The sequence below is a fragment of the Dendropsophus ebraccatus genome, chromosome 10 (assembly GCF_027789765.1).
Source record: "Dendropsophus ebraccatus isolate aDenEbr1 chromosome 10, aDenEbr1.pat, whole genome shotgun sequence".
Taxonomy (NCBI): Eukaryota; Metazoa; Chordata; class Amphibia; order Anura; family Hylidae; genus Dendropsophus; species Dendropsophus ebraccatus.
The window spans coordinates 36,147,469-36,167,753 of record NC_091463.1 but is presented as its reverse complement, the minus strand read 5'-3'; the positions used below and the strand labels follow the sequence as shown (position 1 = coordinate 36,167,753).

The 20,285-nt window shown below is 43.8% G+C and overlaps 1 protein-coding gene across 2 annotated transcripts in view; it reads right to left on the bottom strand.

Moving 5' to 3' along the window:
* Positions 1 to 2,413: 2,413 nt before the first annotated feature.
* AR (androgen receptor) overlaps positions 2,414 to 20,285 on the bottom strand; it is a 261,278-nt gene continuing 243,406 nt past the window's right edge. For both annotated transcript variants that reach the window (XM_069943376.1, XM_069943377.1), the window contains exons 6-8: positions 18,622 to 18,752; positions 14,944 to 15,101; positions 2,414 to 4,303 (exon numbers count right to left, since the gene is read on the bottom strand). In XM_069943376.1, the coding sequence (XP_069799477.1) occupies positions 4,148 to 4,303; positions 14,944 to 15,101; positions 18,622 to 18,752 (445 nt within the window). In that variant the 3' untranslated portion in view covers positions 2,414 to 4,147. The remainder of the gene's footprint in view (positions 4,304 to 14,943; positions 15,102 to 18,621; positions 18,753 to 20,285) is intronic.

The window sequence follows — 20,285 nt, the reverse complement described above, 5'->3', positions numbered from 1 at the left end:
TACTTACTACAGAAGACTCTGTGTGACCCGTATAGCTCTGCCCTTTCTCATGGGAACAAATATATGAGAAAAAAATATAATATGTCCAGTCACTGGGGCATTGGTGATATTAATGATTCCTCCTTCTAAAACAAAGATAGCGGCCCCAAATACAACTGACTATACAACAAAATGTACTTTAGGATGGTTATTTTGCTTTTATATCTATGGATGCTATTTGGTTACATGGAATAAACATACATTTATTCTGGGATTTTGGTACCCTAAATGTATGTGGCCTTCTGCAAGTTGTGGACCAAATATCAGATGTATATATCGCAAGGGATTGTATGTACATAAACCACATGTTGATTTCTATACAGGTAAGCTGCTGACAAACTAAATGCCCTTTTTTGCAGGTGTTTTTTGCAAGAAGGCCACCTAGGCTGCTTTACTCTGAACCCTGAGTTCATATAGAGAAACCTGTCTCGTACTGAGAGAACTCCAGAGCACTGCACAGTAGGTGGCGCTGTTGTCAACATAACCTGTTATTATTCATCAATCATGCAAAAATATAAAAAATATTAAAAACAAAAATATACCCCTTCCCTTCTCTATAGACGTAATAATTCATTCTATGGTATAGTAGCTTTGTATGTTAGAAGTTAGCTCCCACCACAATAAAATCACCCTACAGGCCACAGTGTAATATAGGTCAGTCTATGAGCAGACAGAGCTCACTAATGACAATGAGCGGGGCTCCTTCTGCCCATCTCACTGACCTATGGTCGGCTCTAATGAAGGAATAGCTTACACCAACCACAGACATCACTTGTCTAGCTCAAACTGCTTTTATCTTATCTCTTCTCTCTGAACAAGTGACCTATTGTGTCCATTCTCTTTAAATAAAAGCAAACTGAGCCACATGGTGGAGAAGGCTAAACCCCTATTTATATGTATTAATGTACCTATGGGGGAAACATCCGTTTTGAGTGTTTGAAGTATTAAATAGTAAAAGGGAGACAAATAAATTTAAAGTGCTCGTCTTTTAGTATGTCACTATAAGCAAAATTCTAGCCGTAGAAAAATAAAAAAATATATATATTTTTTGTGTGGGTCAAATTGTCCAGGAAATGCCTAATAAAATATCATTTACTATAGTGCAAACTTGCTTGTATAGGGAACAATTTAATGCTCTTGTACTCTGGTGGTCCTGTCTAGTCAAATATAAATTTTATACGTCTAGTAAATAAAAAATATCTATTTTTATGTATACTTTATATATATCACTCCACAAATAGATCACTTCTTTCTTTGTTAATAGGTGGGAAGTAACAAATATAGACATATGTATAGTAGTATTTTATATATAGTAGTAGTTATGTCTTATCAATATAAAGGATAAGGTGTACATTAGGGAACAGCTGAGTATAAAGGCACTACTTTTCTTCAATAAAGGATCAACGTATTCCCCTACCGACACCCATCCTCAATGGATTTAAAGGGGGGCTAAAAATAAAGTCTGCAGCTTCACGCATTCTATATAAATGTTTCTGAAGGTTCTCAGAACTGTGATTTTAGAAAGTAACAGACTTCTTAGGCAGTGTAAACGTAGACTAGACAGCCTGGAAGGTGGCATGTTTATCACAGTGGCTCAGGCTGTTTTAAAATCAGGTGCATCTTCAGCCTGTCTAGTGTATGTTTACACCATCTTTTGGGTGACTTACTGCTAAGACAAAAATGTATATAAAACTTTGGTGCATTTTTGGTGTACAGTTTCATATTTAAAGGGCTTATCCAGGCAAACAAATACATTGTTTTGTTGTTCCAGAAACACTGCAGTCCTTAGTTTGGGTGTGGTCTTGCAGCTCAGCGTGGTGTGGTGCTGTTTTTGCAAGAAAATAACTGTGTTTTTTTCTAATCCTGGATTACCCCTTTAAAACCCACCCACTTTATAGTAAGCTACTCTCTTTGTTGAGCCAGGTGTGAAAGTGTTTGAAATTTTCTAAAACACTTCTGGTGCTAGTTGTGTAAAAAAGGTTTATGTTGCAGGCAGTAATATTTATCGCCTCTATTAGGGTTAGTATTCATTACATGTAAATTCTAATGATTAGAGCAAATAACTGATGTCTGTTAGATCAGGATTAAAATCACTGTGAGCAAATCCTTTTGTGTTTTTTGGGATTCACCAAATCCATCTGCCTGTTACCTTGTGAGACAACTAGATGTGTGTGAGTGTGTGTGTTGTTATGTCATAGGAAACTTTTCTGATATGTTGGAAAATCTCCATGCTCCATACATCTCCATACATGATCCTTCCCTTCACTTATGGAAAAGAGAAGGGTCTTGTTCGGAGATCAGAGGGTCCAATTTCAGACTTACTCCCCTGGCCATGAAAGGTGTCAACCAGGGACCAAACTGTATAATATTAAGGAATAATATTTGTGGAGTATTGTGTTTTTATGGCTTGAGCGGTAGGCTGTGTATATTATATATAACATTTTTATGGCTATGTTCCCACTATGCATTTTTTTGAATGGTTTACAGACATCTTTTTAGACGGCCAACATTTGCAATGACAGCTGTTATTTTATACATAATGGAGGGCATTATGAAATAGCGGCCGTTATTTGCTGTTGGCCGCCCAAAAACGCAGCAGACATTTTGACAGTGTGTTAACACAGCCTATACCTGTAATGAGTCTGTGTAGCACAGTTTACAGGGCTGTATTGTATTTAGTCTATTAATGACCATGGATAAAGATTTTTTTTTTCCGTATATTAGGTTATTGAGTTTTTCCATTTCATTTAAAATAAAAAAATGTAGTTTTTATTTATGTTTATGGCCTTTTATTAGTATCTTTGCTATACCAAATCTAGTGGTGATTGTCGTCATGAGAACTATTTATTAGGTGTTTTTAATTGGGCCATCTAAGAAATTTTTCCTTTTGGTAAAGACTCCATGTTTGATCAAATTGTTGGATAAAGTAGAGGATAATCATATGTAAATTGATAGAAATCTTATTTTAAGAACCCGAAATGAGAGAAATATCAGATACTTAGTGGGAATTCACGGAGAATAAAGCACCTATGTCCATTTAGAACGCTAGAAAAAAAAAAAGTAAAATGATAGATTTCTGTAAATACTACAATTGTTATATGTGACACATTTTTTGTTATGTAATGTATATAAACTGTGCGCTTACTGGTTAGATTCCAGATATATACATGCTGACTAAAAAGTGTGATGAAGTTTATATATTAAAAATGCAATAGGAGCATGTTACATGGAGCACGTGGTAGAAAAAAAAGCCGTAGTGTTTAACTTTACTGCCTTGGTCTTTAGGATATGGTTATAGAAGATACAGAAGAAGGAGAATCGATTGAGAAGAGAGTGGACCAAGCCATTTTCCTTTGGAGGTGCTGTAAGTGAAACGGCGTTGACCTTATTCAGCAAGAATTTCTGTGTATTTATCTGAAAGTTTCCAGTCTCCTTATCCCGTCCACAATCAGAGGGAGTACAGAACCCCGTATTATAAGTACAGCTGTGATTCTCAATCAAAGAGTCATGTATCAGAGGTGTTGCTTCAGCAGGCTGAAGTACTCAATCATCCCTTTGGCTTTTGATGTAGCCCTGACATCTCCTGGCTGGAAAACAAGAGTGCATAATCAGCACTGAATCTATCAAAGAAAATAGGCAAGGAGAAAGAATTGCCATTTTGCCTGGAGTTTGCAGCCAGGAGAATAAGTGCTTTTAGTGTACCTTTCTGTATATAAAATTTGGGTTCTCCCCTGCACTGCTTGTTTTTAGAGTATATACCGATGTGTAAGCTGACAAAGAACTTATGCACAGAATTAAACTCGTGATTCCCATATTTCCTCACAAATTCCCAGTCTATATTCCAAAACACACAAAACCTCTATAGTCTGGTAGCAAAATCAAAACTGTCTTCAGATCAGTCCTCCAGTAGTTTGCGGGTCGGTGACGTGGCACACATCTCAGAAGGTTGTTTGCATGACAACTGTCCTGAACACACCAATGGATGAAGAGGTCATGCCTGCATGGCATGACATGATGAAGGCTGCCGGTAGAGTCCATTTTGCATATCTGTACATGGTGACCCTTAAGGCACACTGCAGGGGGGAGAGAAATTGCCCAGAAGGGCTTCTCATGAATTATGGAAGTAGAGGGGCTTGACTCTGCCGGATAGAATCTTGGGAACTTGTACTGAAATTATTTCAGACATCATCTCGGGGAAATCCACGCTCACCATCTGCGCCTTCACAAAGAGGTCAAATGTAAACTGGTGCAGCTCACGTGCAATCTAAATTAAAAAAAGGCAAAAATGTATTAAAAGGTTCAACATATTATAGATACAGAAAGTAAAATTTATGAACCAACAGATGGTATCATAAAGCAGTAGTGACAAGATAAGATAGCAGCAACCATCTATCTTACAGATATCTAAGTGTTTACTAAGAGCAACACCTAATGCAATCCAAAAAATGGCTAATGCAATGTGCTGGCTTGCAGTTTCTGAAACAAGATGTGCATTGCTTTCCCGATTCCCAGATTTATAGATGTACGTCTGTTTTGGCTCATTTATTCAGTTATAGGAAATGTTTATCAACTGGATTCTACTGAAAACTGTGATTGTTTACCCTCGAAAGCATACAGGTCCTAAAATCATTTTCCTTTTTGTAAATCTCACTCACAGTATTATTGTATTGGACAAACCCATAATGAAACAATAAGGTTTGAACGTGGCCTTAAAGGGGCTGTAAACGGTTTTATTTTATTTTTTTATAAACATAGCCATGACAACTGCTGAGTGATTGCTGCCATTGTTTACACTGCTGGCTGCATTCACATAGCTGGAATCCAGTGTGCAATACAAAAAAGGCTTATTTTACAAAGCTACTTTTTTTTTTATTCATGACCATACAAAATAATTTATAGAGAAAAAGAACCCTTAACACAGTTTTCCAAACCAAAATAGCACTTTTAGCCAAGTAAGTACGATAAACCCATAACGTAAAAAACCCATTTCCATGAGTATAGATGATTATGAACATTACATGAATATAAACATTATTTTTTAAGCACAGGGAAAGTGTTCTTGCTTCAGGCTTATTATGCACATTTTGGTAATGTACGAACAATATCAAAGTGGTCACTTGGGCATATGAGCTTGTGCGGCATCTACATTTATTATAAGGGAAAGATCCAGGGTAGATGCACAGAACAACTGGTTATTGGGTAAATGAAAAAAGAACACAGACAAGAAAAAAAATATTTATAGTAGACTATACTGTAGGGATGATGGCCCACTGGGAAAAAAAATTATATATATATATATATATATATATATATATATATATAAAATTTTCCCAGTGGGCGATGTTAAAATTTCATTTTATTGACAGTGACTCTTTAATGTCTAGAGTTAGGGGAAGGTTCTGTATATAGGACAGAGAGAGATGTAAGTGAGGGGTTGATCAAATGAGATTGACACTTTTACTGTCCATAAAATTATTATGCTGTCATGCATGGGGCACACTTTTATTATGCATGACAGCATAATAATTTTATGGACAGTAAAAGTGTCAATCTCATTTGATCAATCCCTTACTTACATCTCTCTCTGTTCCCCTAACTCTAGACATTAAAGAGTCACTGTCAATAAAAAGAACTTTTAACATGTCATCAGGCATGTCAAAAGTTATGGATCATTGGGATCAGGAGAGTGTTCCGGATAGAGAGTGTGACGGTCGTGCGATCCACTTCCTGACAGTTTGGCCTAATTATAGTCTATAAGACTAAACCTTGGGAACTAGCGAGCGGCCAGGGTGTGGACCGCTTGGCCACCATGTTCTCTCTGTGGATAAATCTCCTGATCACAGCGAGTCTCAACAGCGATATCCTACAAATTAACGAGCTCTGGCTCCAATAGCTTCAAAGCCACATATTAAAAAACCTACTCAACAATTCTTATACCACCCGTGGCAAATTTTAGAATTCTCTAAATTCCGGCTTAGCACCTAATTCTTCCACCCTCCTTGCAGCAGTATGAATAATACCTAAACACAATAAAGACTTCTTGACTGTATGCTTATAGACTCTTAGCCTGTTTAGAGATATGTGGAGATGAGGATTATTACACTGTCCTTCCAGCAGGCAAAGATGGTACTTGTTCTGTAATGCCGTGCTGATGCATCATGGGACAGATAGTAGATTTAAAAGGAAGTTGTCAGGAATCTGCAGTAGCCTGGTCTGAACTGGGCCTGGTGTTTTGCTTTTGTGTGCCACACCCGATTGCTTCTCAGCTTCCGGACATGCAGGAGTTAAGCTGAGAAGCTTCTGGACTTGATTTTACACCTGTCTGGTCTCTGTGATTGACTGGTTTCTCTGCCTGTCTGCAGCCTGGAGGATCAGAGCGCCGGTCCAATGAGGATCCGGACTGGGCTCTTGCTCAGTATAAAGCAAAGCTAAGGCAGAGTTCCAGTGCTGGCTAACTCCTGGTTAACTCCTGGCTCCAGCTTCCCTGTCTATTCCTGCAAACCCCTTTCCTAATCCCTCTGTTTGACTGGACTTGTTATCTGACCTTCTGCTTGACTATTTGACGATCCCTTTGCCTGCTGATTTTGTACTTTGCTGCCTGTTTTGGTTTTGACCCGGCTTGTAGACTATTCTTATGTATGTTCGTCCATCTCGTTCTGTGTGCACGTAATCAGCGTAGGGAACGTCTACGTGGTTGTCCACGGCCGCCTAGGGCCGATCGAGGCAAGCAGGTAGGGACAGTGGGTAGGTACAGACCTAGGGCCCACTGTCTTGTCGTGTTTGTACCGTCCGTTCCTGACAGATTAACCAGCCAAACTGGTTTTGCCTCACGGTCACCATGGACGCCATGACCGCCATAGTGGACCACATGCAGCAGCTCAACACCATGGTGCAGAAGCTGGCTGAAAGGGTCCAAGAGCAGGAGACGGCCCTCCGACAGTTTACTATGACCTCCCCGGTACCTCCTGAGCCTCCAGTTCAGCTCCCAGAGAAATTCAAGGGGGAGAGGAGATGTTTCCGCACCTTCTGGGAGGGTTGTAATCTGTTTTTCAGGCTGCGTCCTTGCTCCTCTGGGAACGAGGCTCAGAGAGTGGGCACAGTTATGTCCCTTCTCCAGGGGCCCCCTCGGGAATGGGCATTCTCCCTGTCACCTGACTCTCCCGACTTGCAGACAGTTGACAGGTTTTTCTCTGCTTTGGGCCTGCTGTATGATGACCCGGACACTGCAGCCAATGCTGAGCGACAACTGACCATGTTACGGTAGGGTAAACGTCCGGTTGAGGAGTACTGCTCAGAGCTCCAGCAGTGGAGCGGTCTTTCCACTTGGAACGACTCCCCCCTCCGGTTCCAATTCCGGGCCGGGCTGAGTGACCAGCTAAAAGACCTTTTAGTGGCTTACCTGAGTCCTGACACCCTCGAGGGAAGCATGACTTTGGCCATCCGGGTGGACCGACGATTGAGGGACCGACAGCGGGAGAGGGGTACCCCAGACCATAACAGAACCTCATTGTCTTCGACTTCCTTCCCTAAACCTTTCCCACCTGTTTCACCCCCTATGGAGGAACCCATGCAAGTGGAGACCACAGACGCCAAGGCCAGGCGGACACACCGTCTGCATAACAACCTCTGACTGTATTGTGGCAAAGCTAGACACCGCGTAAGAGGATGACCTTTCAGACCGGAACAACTGCCAGAAAGCTCCAGGCACCTGAGCGACTATCGAGGGGGTTACTCAGGCGCACAGGTTACCTTCACCCAAAATAATAAACTACTTTTGCCAATTTTTCTGAGGTTGGGGGAGAAAAACGTTTCTGGTTATGCCCAGATCGACTCTGGGTCCTCTGCAAATTTTATTAACCCTATGTTTTGTTCTGGTTTAGAGGCATGTCCCCTGCGGCTCAGGTGCCCAAAGAATATTACTGGGGCTGACTCTGCTCCCTTTGCCCAAGGGGACGTACGGTATATTTCCCCCCATCTAGAAGTCAAGGTGGGGTCCGTTCATGTTGAAAATCTGTATTTTCTTCTTATGCACAATTTATCTTCTGATGTGATTCTGGGATTACCCTGGCTGGAGGTAAATAACCCTGTGTTTGATTGTTCTGGCAGGGAGCTTGTTCAGTGGGGTCCTGAGTGTATTTCCCATTGTATTCCTGTGTCTCTTGCCGAGTGCTCCCCTGGGCAGGGGAAGATTCCAGAATTTCTGTCAGATTATGCGGATGTATTTGACGAGAAGGCAGTGGAGGTATTACCTCCTCATAGACCGTATGACTGTTCAATTGATTTACTCCCCAGTGTCAAATTTCCTAGGGGACGTATTTTTAACCTGTCCTGTCCTGAGAGGGAGGCTATGTGGGAATATATAAAGGATAATCTTTGTAAGGGTCATATTCGTCCTTCCTCCTCTCCTTTGGGGGCGGGGTTCTTTTTTGTAGGCAAAAAAGACGGAGGGCTTCGGCCCTGTATTGACTACAGAGAATTGAATAAAATTAAGGTCAAGAACCAGCACCCGCTACCCCTCATCCCGGATTTGTTCAACCAGATAGTGGGAGCTAAATAGTTTTCCAAGGTGGACTTACGGGGAGCATATAACTTAATCAGAATCCGGGAAGGGGATGAGTGGAAGACCACCTTCAATACCCCAGAGGGCCATTTTGAATATCTGGGTATGCCCTTTGGGTTATGTAATGCCCCAGCGGTTTTCCAACACTTTGTAAATTACATTTTTCATGAGCATCTAGGATGTTTTCTTGTTGTTTATCTAGATGACATTTTGATTTTTTCTCCTGACTGGGCTTCTCGTATTAGGCATGTCCGGACTGTTATGGAGCTTCTGAGATGGCATAATCTGTATGCCAAGTTGTCGAAATGCCAGTTCGGGATCCAGGAGGTTTCATTTCTGGGGTATCGTATAACCCCAAATTCGTTTGGGATGGATCTGCTTAAAGTAGTGGCCATTGAAAACTGGGAGCGACCCAATAGTCTCAAAGCACTGCAGAGATTCCTGGGATTCGCAAATTACTATAGGAAGTTCATTAAGGGGTTCTCCCTTATAGCTAAACCCCTCACGGATCTGACTAAGAAGGGAGCGGATCTGGTTAACTGGTCCTGGGAAGCTATTCAGGCATTCGACAAACTGCGGCGTTGTTTCTCAGAGGCTCCAGTGCTGGCACAACCCGGATTTGAGCTTCCTTTTGTTGTGGAGGTTGACGAATCGGAGGTAGGAGTGGGAGCGGTCTAATCTCAAGGGTCAGCTGCTCTTACTAACCTCTGTCCCGTTGCATTTTTTTCTAGGAAGTTCTCTCCAGCAGAGTGTAACTACGATATCGGTAACTGGGAGTTACTAGCCATAAAGATGGCTTTTGATGAATGGAGGCATTTCCTAGAAGGTGCTAAACATAGTGGTAGTGCTTACCGACCATAAGAATCTGGTAGACCTTGACAGTGCTAAACGTCTCACTCCCCGTCAAGCTAGATGGGCCTTGTTTTTCACTCGGTTCAACTTCAAAATTACTTATCGGCCTGGTTCCAAAAACATCAAAGCTGACGCCTTGTCGCGTCAGTCCTACAACCAGACTTGGTAACGCAGATCGCGGAGTCTCAGACCCTGGTACCCCGTAATACTCTGGAATCCCTCCTATTTGTATCCCCAAATCTATGCCTCCGGGTCTTGGAGGAGATTCATAGTTCTGTGTTAGCTGGTCACCCGGGGGTGGCGGGGACTATGTATTTGCTCTCACGCCACTACTGGTGGCCGTCCTGGGCTTGAGACGTGAAACATTTTGTTGATGCTTGTGAGACTTGTGCTCGATCCAAGGTCCCTCGTAGGCCACCCAAAGGTCTGTTACACCCTCTGCCAGTGCCCAAGAGACCTTGGACACACATTTCTATGGATTTTATCACAGACCTACCACTGTCCAAGGGGAAGACGGTAATTTGGGTGGTGGTGGATAAGTTTTCTAAGATGTGCCATCTTATCCCTCTGTGTAAACTCCCTAATGCTTGTAACCTAGCCACACTGTTTATCAACCACATTCTACGTTTACATGGTGTCCCAGAGAACATTGTCTCCGACAGAGGTGTTCAGTTTGTGGCAAAGTTCTGGAGGGAGTTCTGTGGTAGATTGGGTGTCTCGTTGTCCTTCTCCTCTGCCTTCCACCCGCAGACTAATGGGCAGACTGAGAGGATAAATCAATCTCTCGAGCAATTTCTAAGGTGTTTTGTGGCTGATGCCCAGGATAAATGGAGAGACTTTATTTAATTGGCAAAGTTCGCATTGAACAATCAGGAGCAACGTTCTATTAAAATGTCACCATTCTTTTGCAACTATGGTTTTAACCCTAGGTACTCTTCCACTCACTCCGTGGAATCAGTTAACCCTTCAGCCAAAGCTCTGTTCTCTAAACTGTGCAGTTTGGGCCCAAGCTCACCAGAGCTTGGTTAAAGCCCAAGAACTTCACCAAAAGCATGCCAATAAAAGACGCATACCTGGCCATCAGTATGTACTAGGGGAGAAAGTATGGCTCTCAACCAGAAACCTAAAATTAAGAGTACAATCCGGCAAACTAGCACCCAAGTATATTGGTCCCTATACCATTGTAGAAATATTTAATCCTGTGACTTTTAGATTAAAATTGCCTGTATCACTCCGTATTCACAATGTTTTCCATAAAGCTCTGTTAAAAAGGTACGTTCCACCAGTGACCTCGTCGCCTCCACCTGCTCTGCTCATCATTCAGGGTGAGATTGAAAAGAGGTTGAAAAGATTTTAAACTCTCGTTGGGTACAGGGCTCATTGCAGTATCTGGTCCATTGGAAGGGCTTCGGCCCGGAAGAACGTACATGGGTTGCTGCTAGGGACATGCATGCTCCTCACCCAGTTCGACAATTTCACGCACGTAATCCGTCTAAGCCAGGTCCGTTCAATAAGGGTCCTGAGGCCCCTCATAAGAGGGGGGGTACTGTCAGGAATCTGCAGTAGCCTGGTCTGAACTGGGCCTGGTGTTTTGCTTTTGTGTGCCACACCCGATTGCTTCTCAGCTTCTGGCTTTGCAGGAGTTAAGCTGAGAAGCTTCTGGACTTGATTTTACACCTGTCTGGTCTCTGTGATTGACTGGTTTCTCTGCCTGTCTGCAGCCTGGAGGATCAGAGCGCCGGTCCAATGAGGATCCGGACCGGGTTCTTGCTCAGTATAAAGCAAAGCTAAGGCAGAGTTCCAGTGCTGGTTAATTAGGTTAATTTCCCTGTCTATTCCTGCGAACCCCTTTCCTAATCCCTCTGTTTGACTCAACTTGTTATCTGACCTTCTGCTTGACTATTTGACGATCCCTTTGCCTGCTGATTTTGTACTTTGCTGCCTGTTTTGGTTTTGACCTGGCTTGTAGACTATTCTTATATATGTTCGTCCGTCTTGTTCTGTGTGCACGTAATCAGCGTAGGGAACGTCTACGTGGTTGTCCACGGCCGCCTAGGGCCGATCGAGGCAAGCAGGTAGGGACAGTGGGTGGGTACAGACCTAGGGCCCACTGTCTTGTCATGTTTGTACCTTCCGTTCCTGACAGAAGTGGATGGCGTTTTAAAAATCAAGATGGCGGCTGATGACCCTGCTACAGTAATAACATGTGTGGATACAGCAGAGCTGGGAATAAACAGATGACTCTACAGTAGTAGAGAGGGTGAGTCTGCAATATATGGTAAAAAAACATAATCCAGGAGAGCATCTTCTGTAGTACTTGAACGATTGACGATAAAGATTGTTCATAATTTTATTGTTTCATGTTACAGATCTCAACAAAAATTGTCTAAAAAAAAAAGCTGCATGCTTCGCCTGGCTCTATCTACAGATTGGTACACCCAGGCCCTGACCATCAAAACTTTTGACTTGTGACTGCAAAGCTTTTGTGTTAGGCTCTATTTCTTTATTGTATTGTGTTTTGAGACACATACAAACTCATGAAGTCTCAGCTTACATATCCTAGGCAAGTAAAATATTTAACTAGCATATAGCTTTGAATTTACACATGTGTGTAATCACAAGCAAAGGTTTACTTGCCCTTATGGGTTAACACATAAGATAGCTTCTGACCTACAGCTTTTTCCTTCAATCTCGGACAAACACATTGGTTCAAGTATGATTATTTTACTAGGAAGAAGGAAATAAGCAGCCAGCAAACACTATGGCAGTGGCTTACACCCAGGCAGCTCCCGCCAGCTAAGATATTCATTTTGTTTTACTGTGCCTGATATAAATAATAATACTGTCCATGGTGTCTCCAAGTTTAGATTTTGGAAATCCATTAGGTTACATGAACCAGGATCTACCCTATGAGTCAGACTAAAAATTATTTTAAAGAGCTAAATGAGACTACAGAGAAGGTCATGGAAGCCGCATGCTAAATGACTGATAGTGATGATGAGATTGATAAAGACAGATTTCAACAGGACACCATATGCCAGAAGTGCCACAGACTCCGCACAGATGAGAGGGGCAATCTGTTCCTATAATTTCTGAATTGCTCACAACTTATTATTGCAGAAAGTGCATACTCTAAACCAGGCTATTTTAGGCAAATGACAGCGTAAAATAAAGTATCTAAAAGAAATGAAGTGCAGTTAACTTCAGGCCTGACTCTTCTTTGTTTTGGTAATCATGGTGGCTTTAATCAGTCGCTGTCATCCTTCAGGTTGCTATGCCCGTGGCTTGAGAATGCTGTGTTTTTCACTAGGTATATTAAAATTGTCAGCTATTAAAAATACAGTAAATACATTTATACACTACTCACGTACAATCTGATAATGTTGTGTTAGATCCCCATTAGGCCTTATTCACGTGTCCCATAAAATTGTCTGTGGTCGCAGATCCCTTACCACGGACCTTTTTAGGGCCCATTAAATCCTATATGTGCATTCATACCATCCGTGACATCATCCATGCTGTGATTCTTGCAGCGAAAAAATAGGACAGGTCATAGTGTGAATCACAGCATGGATGCCTCTCCCTGCTTCCATCTTCCCTACTGCTGTCAGTGTCACTGCTCCTATCCACCCCACTCCTGTCACTCTCTCCCATCTCCTCTGCTCCTGTCACTGCTCCTGTTTCTCCCTGCTCCTGTCACCCGCTCCCATCTCCCCCACTCCTGTCACGATTCTGTCTTCTGGTCCCACCTTCCCCACACCTGTCACCACTCCTGTCTCTCCCCGCTCCTGTCATCTGCTCCTATCTACCCCACTCCTGTCACCCGCTCCCATCTCCTTGCTCCTGTCACTGGTCCTGTCATCCGCTACAATCTCCTTGCTTTTGTGACCAGTCCTGTCACCCGCACCCATCTCCCCCACTCCTGTATCTCCCCACTCCTGTCACCTGTTCTCATCTCCCCCGCTCCTGTCACCTGCTCCCATCTTCCCCACTCCTGTCTCTCCCCACTCCTGTCACCTGCTGTCATCTCCCCACTCCTGTCACCTGCTCCCATCTCCCCCGCTCCTGTCACCTGCTCCCATCTCCCCCGCTCCTGTCACCTGCTCCCATCTCCCCCACTCCTGTCACCTGCTCCCATCTTCCCCACTCCTGTCACCTGCTCCCATCTTCCCCACTCCTGTCTCTCCCCACTCCTGTCACCTGCTGTTATCTCCCTGCTCCTTTCACCTGCTCCCATCTGCCCCACTCCTGTCACCTGCTCCCATCTCCTTGCTCCAGTCACTGCTCCCATCTTCCCCACTCCTGTCTCTCCCCACTCCTGTCACCTGCTCCCATCTCCTTGCTCCAGTCACTGCTCCCATCTTCCCCACTCCTGTCTCTCCCCACTCCTGTCACCTGCTCCGATCTCCTTGCTCCAGTCACTGCTCCCATCTTCCCCACTCCTGTCTCTCCCCACTCCTGTCACCTGCTCCCATCTCCCTCCTCCAGTCACTGCTCCCATCTTCCCACTCCTGTCTCTCCCCACTCCTGTCACCTGCTCCCATCTCCCCCGCTCCTGTCACCTGCTCCCATCTCCCCCGCTCCTGTCACCTGCTCCCATCTCCCCCACTCCTGTCACCTGCTCCCATCTCCCCCCGCTCCTGTCACTGCTCCCATCTCCCCCACTCCTGTCACCTGCTCCCATCTGCCCCACTCCTGTCACCTGCTCCCATCTCCTTGCTCCAGTCACTGCTCCCATCTTCCCCACTCCTGTCTCTCCCCACTCCTGTCACCTGCTCCCATCTCCTTGCTCCAGTCACTGCTCCCATCTTCCCCACTCCTGTCTCTCCCCACTCCTGTCACCTGCTCCGATCTCCTTGCTCCAGTCACTGCTCCCATCTTCCCCACTCCTGTCTCTCCCCACTCCTGTCACCTGCTCCCATCTCCCTCCTCCAGTCACTGCTCCCATCTTCCCACTCCTGTCTCTCCCCACTCCTGTCACCTGCTCCCATCTCCCCCGCTCCTGTCACCTGCTCCCATCTCCCCCGCTCCTGTCACCTGCTCCCATCTCCCCCACTCCTGTCACCTGCTCCCATCTCCCCCCGCTCCTGTCACTGCTCCCATCTCCCCCACTCCTGTCACCTGCTCCCATCTGCCCCACTCCTGTCACCTGCTCCCATCTCCCTCCTCCAGTCACTGCTCCCATCTTCCCACTCCTGTCTCTCCCCACTCCTGTCACCTGCTCCCATCTCCCCCGCTCCTGTCACCTGCTCCCATCTCCCCCGCTCCTGTCACCTGCTCCCATCTCCCCCACTCCTGTCACCTGCTCCCATCTCCCCCCGCTCCTGTCACTGCTCCCATCTCCCCCGCTCCTGTCACCTGCTCCCATCTCCCCCACTCCTGTCACCTGCTCCCATCTCCCTGCTCCAGTCACTGCTCCCGTCTTTCCCCGCTCCTGTCACAGCTCCTGTCTCTCCACACTCCTGTCAGCCCCCCACTGGAATAACACTCACCGGTTGAACAGAATCCAAAAGTTTGGTGAGCTGGAAAAATCTTCTTGAACTGGATGCTGGGTTGCTTCTCTTGCAGGAGATGACACGATCTAGCTCTTTGATGTAGTTCATCCGCAGTTCGTCAAAGCATTTCTGATCCTTCAAACCTTCCACAGGAACTAAAGATTGATGACATAAATTTAGTATAGTATACTCGCCCGCAGTAAGTGATTTTAAACACACCTATAACAAACATATATCTATCATAAGATTATTAGAAAGGAAATAATAAGGGTAGACTAGATTGACCAGGTGGTCCTTTTCTGCCAACAATCTTCTACATTTTTCTATAGATTTTCTAATTGGTAACAGAAATGAAGAGGGTGTTACAACAGATCCACACTGTATGATATTTGTAAATGTAGCCACATCATCCAAAATAAAAAATGTCTACATAGTCTTTGCAAAAGTGTTTGAGACTGTCCTTCATAGATGCCTGATGGTTATATAGCTTGAAAAGTTTAGTTTGTAACTCGATTGAATACTGACCTGAGGATGGTACCTAGAGAGGGGTGGTTAAAGGGAATCTGTCACTAGGTTTATTCCACCTTAAAAGAGGGCAGCATAAACTAGTGACAGAAATGCTGAACAGATCAGTGTATTACTTACATCATTGTGTTCAGCGGTTCTCCTAATATGTAGGAGAATAGGATTCTTGCCACAGCCCTCTCCTCACCCCCCAGCTGCTGATTGACAGTTAACTGCCTATACACAGCATGGCTAGATAACTGCCAATCAGCAGCTGGTGGGAGGGTGTTTCTGCTTCTCATGAATATTAAGGACTACTGGGCTCATGCACATATTAGAGAGGACTACTTATTGTCCATGTTATTCAGGAGGATATCTCTGGATCAGCTGCGCAGAACAGTGTAGATGATAAATCATTCTGTTTAGCTTCTCTGTTACTAGTTTACACTACCCTAAGATAAGATGGCATAAACCTGCTAAAAGAGTCTCTTTAATGATTCCTAACCAGAATGGTCCCTGATTATAAATGGTGTACCAGAAGGTTCAGTACTGGGCCCCCTTCTATTTAGCTTATTTATTAATCATATAGAAGCTATCATAACCCCTTCATCTACATCCGGTCCTCTGCCTATCCCAAATCCAATTGCAGCTTCAGCCTAATGCGTAAAACCTATGTATGGTAAAATAGAAAGGATTTATCTTGATCAATAATCAAGAGAGAGAGAGAGACCTTGGAGTCATCTAGTACAATGATGCCCATAGTGTCATGTATGACATATGACATATATTTTTCAGGACAGGACATGAATACATCAGATGGGAGAAATACCAATGCCAAGCAAATGACCCCCTAATGTTCCACCATGCAGAGCTCATGATTAAGATTTCACTTTTATTATATGTATTTATTACAGGTTTATTAAAATCAACTTCTCTACACTAAACAAATGAAATGAAAAGCGCTTCCCTGAAGTCGCTGTTATAATTCAGGTGAAACCAATGTACAGTACTGTGTAAACAACAGCTGCAGACTACTGTTCATCAAGTCTCATCTGCAGTCTGAACTGGGATAAACTCAGCAGAGCCGGGTTAACACTTTAAAATCTCAAGCAACACTTGATGTGTTCCTCAGTGATACACTATGATCAGGGACGCTTCTTGCACCAACCCTTATAGATGCATAATTCTCCTTCCTCCAAACTTTGAACCGCCTGCAGAATTACATGTTTTTTTTTCTATTGACAACCACACAATTGTTTTCACATTATATTTTATGTTAAAATGAAGGGTGTTATCAAAAAGTACAACCGACCCTGCAATAATACGCCCTCATTGGAAAAATAAATTATTTTAAAAGTGTTCACTGCTCCCTTAAGGGGTTAAGGACAGTAACCTGCGGGAGAGTGGTTGGTGTTTACACAATACACTGGTTCCACTTGAATGGTAACAGCAGGTTCTAGAAAGTCTTTTAATTTCATTAGATTCTAATGAGTTGCCTTCAGGCAACTGTAAGTATTTTAATAATTAATACAAACTTGAGGAATTCTCTCACTATGATTTAGAGAATTCAGGACCATAGACCATTGGCCCCACATACATGGAAGGCAGATCCTATTCTGATGGGAGGATATTAGATCACCAAACAAAATAGGTAACACATTTCAAAGGGGGAAGGGGGTCTCTAGAAGATATTTTTGGATGGGTAAGCAAGCACAATAAAAGTGATTGCCAGAGAACTGGGTTTACAGTGTGTTTACATAAGGCAAAGTAAAGTCAATTAAAAAGCAAACGTCTCCTCAGCAGGGGTTGTGCGGGGAAGAAATACTTTGCTTCAGGGCTGGAGGTTGTAAAAAAAATAAAAAAAATTAAACATGCTATGCTTACATACTCCAGTCTCTACAGCTGCTGCGCTGTCTCTCCTGGTCCTCTGCCAGTCTCTAGTTCTGTGCCTTCCTGACCCCACAGGACCTGCCTGCTCAGCTAATCAATGACTAGGACAGCGCAGCACTGTGGCCACTGATTGGCTAAATGGGCAGGTCCCATGGGGACTGGATGGCAAAGAAGAAACAGAAACCAGTGGAGTGTAAGGGCCCTATTACACGGAACGATAATCGGCCGAATCTGCCCTATCCGGACGATTATCGCTCTGTGTAATTAACACAATGATCAGCCGATGACAACGATCATCGGCTAATTGTTAATTTAGGTTTGGACCTATAATCGCCGGACGCCGACCGCGCACCGGTACGTGTAATAGCAATGCCCGGCCGGTGGCTGACGATTTGCAAAGTGTATACATTACCTATCCATGCTCCAGGGCTCCTCTTGCGGTCTTCTTCTCCCTGGGTCCCTCATCCTGCAGCTTCAGAGTGTCCTGTCTGAGCTGACGGCCGCTCAGCCAATCACTGTCTGGGACCGCCGCTGCCAGTGATTGGCTGAGCGGCCTGTCAGCTCAGACAGGCCACTCTGGATCTCCAGCGCGTGGGAGAAGAAGACCGCAAGAGGAGCCCTGGAGCGTGGATAGGTAATGTATACAGTATACATCGGTATGTATACATCGGTAACGATGTCCATGCAGTCCTTGTTAAACAATTAGTAGGCCGTGTAATTGGAAAGTTGGCTTCTTCTTTACTGAATTACAAAGCACATTCCATTTATGTAAAGAGAAAGCAAACAAAAGACGGAACTCACTGCTGGTGTACTATGTGATTGAAGCAAGTGCACGGCAGAGTACATAGGGTCAAGAAGCATCCATAAATGCTAGGATTGAGATTACTAGTGTTGCTTAAAAGTAGTAACAAATTCAATGAGAAGATTAAAACTCTTCTACTCATGTTATCCATCAGTGACCCATTAAAAACAAATGTCGTCCCACTCATGCACTTGCACCATTTCTGTTTCCTCACTTATCCTTTCTGACTGTAAGCTGTAATGCACCGGTTCCTACAACTTGCCGTCTTAAGTCACCTCCTCTATTACTGCCAAGATTTATTTTATTTTATTTTATTTACCATGTACATTTCTGTGGGAAATTCACCCATTATATGAATTAAAGTTAATAATTTATTAAACCACTGCAGGGAGAACACTGTGAGCCAAACTATGTTGGCAGGTTCCAGTACATTAATCTACTTCTTAAGTTGCCTCTGTCTGTAATAGTTCAGTACTCACTAATGCTGAAGAGGAGAAGAGCCTTCATACAGAGGAACTCCTCAGGTGTGATCTGTAACCAACCAAACTCTTGTGACAGATGGCGCATTCGAACGCACTGACTGTACATACGAGATTTGTGCATACGATACCTAAAGAACGACAGAAGAAGATTTATCAGAGTCATTGGATTCAAATTTACAGGCAGTAAAACATAAAAATGGAAATAAAGTGAATATAAGGTATGAATATTCAACATGCCCTTGAAGGTTCTTAACTAGTGTTGAGTGGACCTGTCAAACTGTTTGGGTTTGGCAACGTTCTCCGAACTCAACCACTTGATTTCTGATTCTGTAGAAGAATACGGCCGTTGTTGCCAGTTGCAACAACGTCGGTGATCAATACAAATATATACGTTACATTACAGTCTATGGAATCCCCTCTGGAGTGTATACACATAGTATACACTCTGTCCAGGACTCCTAGCGGCGCAGCAAAAAACTGACATGTCAGTTTTCTGCGGCCGCTATTCATTGAATATCGGCTGCAGAAAACCCTGTCAGTGCACACTATGGAGCGAGCTGCTGTGGCGACACGCTCCATAGTGTGCAGTGGGGAGTTCTAATGCGGGCGCGCACGGATGCACCTACATCAGAACTCTGTGGTGCTACAGATTATCCAGTGGCTACTGCAGTACCAGCCAGGATGATCTTTTCTGAGACCGGCCGTTCCGTGACCTGGTGGGCTCACGGAACAGCCGGTTTCTTAAAAGGTCTGAACATGGCCTTTGGCTGTATTCATGTTTTCCAGGACTCCCTAGGGCGGCATCAAACTTTTGCAGCCATGGGGAATCAAATGCTAAGCACTTGGGTTCGGAGAATGTTGCCAGGTTGACAGGTCCGCTTAAAACTATTTTTGACTATTACATTTCAAACTGTTAAAGCTTGGATGCCAAGGACTTTGGAGATGGTCATATACGCTGCGTGTGCTTAGTGACCCAGACATTATAAATCATTAATGTCCCCATGAATAGGCTGATTACAGTTATATGAACACACACAAGATAAGGACAAGGGACACTCATTTCTAATGGATCACAGGTTAGGATGATTCTGCTATTTTTTCACACTGAGCTCAAAGGCGAAAGTTCAGGACCTGGTATTGTTTTCAATTTTGTATCCTTTTTTTTTTCCAGAAAAGTTTTTATTCTGTAAATTTTTCTGTTCTTATTTAAATATTTTCAAGAACATATGGCATAGAAAACCTAATACAAGGCAGATTAAAGTAGGACAGTATATGACAATCTCAAGGCAAATTCTTGTTATGCATTGGAATACTGAGCTCAATTACAACATCCTGTCAGATTGTGCCGATTCGACAGTCTCAAAAGGAATAAAGTGAAATCAAAGAATGGGGAAGGGGGTTGGGGAGAGACAGGGGAGGGAAAAAAGGTAAAACACGCTCAACTTGATAAGACAGAGAACTACCAGAATGCTTAACAAGCACCCCTTTCTATATATGATTGGCTCTGCCAGGCCACAATTACAATAGGGTCACCAGGACAGCGTCACCTCCCATGCGGGCTGCGCAGGTACTCGTCAGTGGTTTTTTTTTTTTTTTGAGTAAATATTTGAGTAAATATCAGAGCAACTTCCCAAAAAAAACTTAAATTCTGGAGATTATTT